Source organism: Nematolebias whitei, chromosome 15 (assembly GCF_014905685.2).
Source record: "Nematolebias whitei isolate Nwh7 chromosome 15, NemWhi1, whole genome shotgun sequence".
Lineage (NCBI taxonomy): Eukaryota > Metazoa > Chordata > Actinopteri > Cyprinodontiformes > Rivulidae > Nematolebias > Nematolebias whitei.
Window position 1 is genome coordinate 20,843,827 of NC_056512.1, and position 4,984 is coordinate 20,848,810.

At 38.3% G+C, this 4,984-nt stretch overlaps 1 protein-coding gene across 1 annotated transcript in view; it reads left to right on the forward strand.

Annotated features, from left to right (window-relative positions):
* The window catches only part of LOC119421087 (monocyte to macrophage differentiation factor 2-like), an 11,875-nt gene that overhangs the window by 1,886 nt on the left and 5,005 nt on the right, over positions 1-4,984 (forward strand). Inside the window, exons 2-3 of the mRNA XM_037688486.1 lie at positions 3,581-3,676; positions 3,915-4,018. Of these exons, the coding sequence (XP_037544414.1) occupies positions 3,581-3,676; positions 3,915-4,018 (200 nt within the window). The remainder of the gene's footprint in view (positions 1-3,580; positions 3,677-3,914; positions 4,019-4,984) is intronic.

Genomic DNA, 4,984 nt, shown 5'->3' on the forward strand with positions numbered 1-4,984 from the left:
TTTATCATTACATTATGGAAAATAATGACCTTTATCACAATATGCTAATTTTTTTAGAAGGACTTGTATACATACACATAAATATGTATAACACAACAGAAAAAAAGAGTTAAAAGGGCAGAAGGCTTTTTACTTACTTGAAAGTTATATTGACTTGAATTGGATTTGTTTGTAAATTTAATATATGTCTTACCTGTGATGGATAGCTTTTTGAGACATCTCCGTTTGGAAAAATATTAAATTCTGATCTGAATAAGGAGGTAATGGCTATCCCTAGTAGGACCAATACCAAAGTTTATTCCTGCTACCCTAAAACAACTTACTGACAAAAAAAATTAATTACAGATGGCACAGCAGGCTGGAAAATAAAATTAAAACAGCAAAGTTTGTGTACAAACAAGATATAGCTATATCTATGTATCTATATCTAAAATGTATGAGTGTGTTTTTATACACTGTTCATATTATTAAAACAAATACCCAGCAATAACTTCAAATGACCAGTACATTGCGTCTCTTTGTCAGTCTGTTCATTCTTGAACTAATGGCCACCCTGGGCTTGCATGTTTCTGACCAGGGTTTGATGTCAGGTGTGGTGTTTGTCACAGCCAACCTAAAGTCTTGATGGACATCAAGTCTGTTGTGGGCTTTTGTTTTTATTGACACAAGAGGCTGAAGTCTGCCTCAGACAGGTAAGTAGTGCTGAATGGAAGAATAACCCTCATCAGTCGTGTTTGGCCAGTCTGGGTGCAAGGATTTGTCCTTTGACCGTCCAAAACTTTTTGTATCTATTTTCTTGGAAATATTTTTTTGGATACAGAATCAGCTTGGAGGTCACAAAGTTCATCTTCACAGCCAAGGAGATGTGCACGGCCGGTGCTTAAATAAATAAATAAATCTATCCATCCTCACCCTCTTCTTCCTTTTCGGGTCAGGGGTCGCTGGTGCCCGTGTCCAGCCATCACTGTGCGAGAGGCAGTGGGCACCCTGGACAGGTCGCAAGTCCATTTCTAACTGGTGGTTCAGCGGACGTGCGCAGTCGGTGACAGGTTGTCCATCTGAGCTTAATGCAATTTTTTTTAATAACCGTCCGGTCGGACCTGCCTCCTCCTCAAAGAGAAGATGAACACAATTTTGTATTGTGCATTTTAATTTAGTTTTCTTCTTCTATGATTCGTAAAACTGCATCAAAGCCTCTTCTCACTCAGGCAGCGCCAGCTGAAAGCGGTACTGACGTCCTAATAAAGCGTTCTTAAAGTGACAGCACAGATGTTAGTTTCTTCAAACATAACCAAAATGAGGGTTCTTCAGTGTTAATCAGGATTTGGTGACATTTCAAACATTAGAATTAAAAACAAAAGCATATTCTCTAAAGTTGTTACTCAGATAAATGGATATTTTTACAACCTCTAATCTCTGAGCAGACAAATTATGTGACCCCCCCTGTGCTCTCTAGTGTCCCCCCCCAGGTTGGGAACCACTGATATAATCAATAAGCCCAGATGTAGAACAAACAGACTGAAAAACACATTCATCCTTGTAGTGATCAGGCTTTTCAGTGGACATTGATGATTTCTGTATTGTTATTTTAACGTCTTGTGCAGTATGGATCTTTTATACCTACTGACTGTGAAACTAATTGCCCCTCGGGGATAATAAAAATTCTTGAACTTGACTGAGAATGTACAGCAACATATGACACTACCGTTACTGTCGGACCGTATCAATTCTAACATGATGGGATAAATACTTGCATTTGTTTCTACATTGCTCTCATTCTAAAAAAAACAACACTGTGCTGGAGGAGCCTGCAGGAGGCAAGACTAAATATAAACACTGGGTGAAACAGTCATGTCGGGTAATAATCAGTTCTGATTGCACAACAACTTCAGAATTGATACGCACATGCTAACATGTGTAGCATCCATATTTACTTCCTTAAACACAGCGTGCTGCTCATGCAGGTCACAGCAAGCGCACACTGGAGTCAGATGGCTGTCGCATTTTAATGTTGTGACGACCCCACACTAAAACATCAGATCTAAGCAAAAATTGGAATTGAGCATTAAGAACGCAGTCTGTGTGTCACTTTTTCCTTCAATCTCCTACATACATGATTAGCTGTATAGCCTCAGTTTGTCCACTTACAGCTTTTATAGTCAGGTTATAAAATGTGCCGACATGCAGTTTTTATTATATCAACCATCACTGCAGTTTTGAGAACAGATAATTGGTTTTAAAGTAGATTATTTTGCTTAAAATAATTGTATAGGTACTGGTAATTTTATTGAGGTCTTTAAGAGATTGTTCAGATCATTTGGAGTGAGATTACAATATGTAGAAAGGCTTTCATTGATATACCGGTGCTACCCTTCGTAGATGGCTTTTCACGTAACCTTAGTGTTTAGAACTCGAGTTTAATTTTGACCGGATTTTTGAACTAATGGCTAGTTTGAGTGGGATTATGACCGAAGTGGATTGTTGTTACCTTAAAACCAGAATAATCATCAAAACAGTGTAGAGTTAAACATGCATCCACCTCCCTCAAGTTTATACCATACTTTTATTTTTCTGATACGGTGGGACAGAGTGATTTAATTCTGTGAAGATACCTCATCTCCTAGGAAAAACATTTTGTTTTTGCTCATAACTCCAAGTTTCTGGACAGTTTCAAGCGAGACTTTTACTGCTGTCCAAAACGATTGAAATGTCAAGTAAATCTGATCATATGTCCATAAGTCTTTCCTGTGGACCCAAAAGTGACTGAGTTTAAACAGATCCCCTGGGTACCACTTGGTCCTCTGATCCGTCTCCCTCTTCAGTGGTCATAAATCAGGAAAGAGGCATTGTGCTTGTTCAAAGGAATTCCTTTGCAGTGAACATCCACAGTCTCCCACTGCCTCCAGTTGGCAGGACTGACAGACGTTCCCCATATTACTGTTGAAAGGAGAATAATTGTTTTAATTAAATGTAATTGTTTTACTGGAAAATTGTAATAACTGTCTTGTTTTCCATTTTCAGCTGACTGCAAAGCAACTTTAGTCAGAAGATGTCAAATTGATTTCTGCTCACAAAGTTAATGAAAAGTGTTTTATTTGATTTTAATTTCACTTAAAGACAAGATGATTAGAAGTGTTTTACATTTTTAATTAACTGAGGGGTCCTCTGCAGAGTGAATTACAAATTATTCTTAAATTTGTTGATAAAGTTAAACCAAATTAATTCTAAAGCTAAAGTCCATCCCTCTTTCCTGATTGGGTGGATCAAACACACCTCCTCCCTTCTGCATAGGAAAACTCGTTTGATTTTCATCAGGGAGTAGAGCTGTGAAAAGGTTGCTAAGGGAGCTAGTTCAAAAGAAGCTTTTGTGAAGAAATAAGCTTGAACATCCTGCAGAAGCTTCAAAGAACGTTTCAGTTTTAGCCGATTTTGATAGAATCAGTTTTCCAGTGACCCGCCTTTAGCGCTCCAGAAATAAGCACCTGCAGCTGTGTCGCCTGAGCGAATAAGAGCGATCCTGACCTCCCGGAGAAGTGACTTTGTTCAGCTGACCATCTCATGACTTGCCACCGATGTCCAGGGACATGAAGGAACCATCAACTTTCACGTCACAGACCATCTAAGCAGCGAGACACTGATATCCCCCTCGGCAGCTGAGTTTGAAGTCGACACCCGGGTAGGAGGAAGCTGTTCATTAACTCTGGGACATGGTGTCTGGTGCTCAAGAAAATTACATTTAAAGCCAAATTATGATTAGCTCACTTCAGTATTTCACTTAATGTAAGACCCATTTTAACCATTATGGTGATAAATGACGTGTAAGCAAAGCATCTTTCTTTCTGGATAATTTTATACATCATAATCTACCCTGCTGAGAAACCTCGGAATATTACGTTTAATTTTATTTTCTCCAGTCCTTTTTGGTAATCCCATCAAATAATTACATTTACCTGTTCATTTCTGCTAGCAAGCTTATTTTAGATTTCAAAGTTAATTTCCATAAACCCAGGCTTGCCAAGTTTAAAGCCATCATTAAATGTACGACATCCTTATGATCATTATTTTTCCCATATATATCAAAAGGTGAAGGACTCACAGAGATTAATTTGAGGTTAATTAAATAATAACATTTGCTAAGATCATTCAACATCGACGTTGTTTTCTGAGCTCGAGAGTGTGCCCCTCCAGAATAAAATTCATAAACAAGGATTTATGATAATTTAACCCATATTGCTACAATAGTCCAATTTTCAATGTTTATTTAAATTTTTGTTATATAGCACACTTTTTACATCCAGTGTTTTTCCCCTACCATTATTCAAGGAGGGCGCCCTGCCCTGTCAACAGAACTGAGCACCCGGACTATCAAATCCCCAAAACAACTCTGCCATTTCCAGGCGGGGAGCGGACATTGTAGCAGCTCAGACTCAGAACAGCAACAACTGCTGGCAGTACAACCGTAGTTCTCTGCTACTTTATACTGTAGCCCTAACAAGTTTGAGTCAGGTCCTGTGAACAGATTCCTTTTTTGTTGAAACGTTTCATCTTTTATCCAAAATACAGGTCCTTCTCAAAAAATTAGCATATTGTGATAAAGGTCATTATTTTCCATAATGTAATGATAAAAATGAAACTCATATATTTCAGATTCATTGCACACCAACTGAAATATTTCAGGTCTTTAATTGTTTTAATACTGATGATTATGGCATACAGCTCATGAAAACACAAAATGCCTGTCCCAAAAAATTATCATATTTCATCCCACCAATGAAAGACAAGTGTTTTTAATACAAAAAACACCAACTTTAAAATAATCATGTTCAGTTATTTTTTCAATACTTGGTCGGGAATCCTTTTGCATGAATGACTGCTTCAATGCGGCGTGGCATGGAGGCAATCAGCCTGTGGCACTGCTGAGGTGTTATGGAGGCCCAGGATGCTTCGATAGCGGCCTTAAGCTCATCCAGAGTGTTGGGTCTTG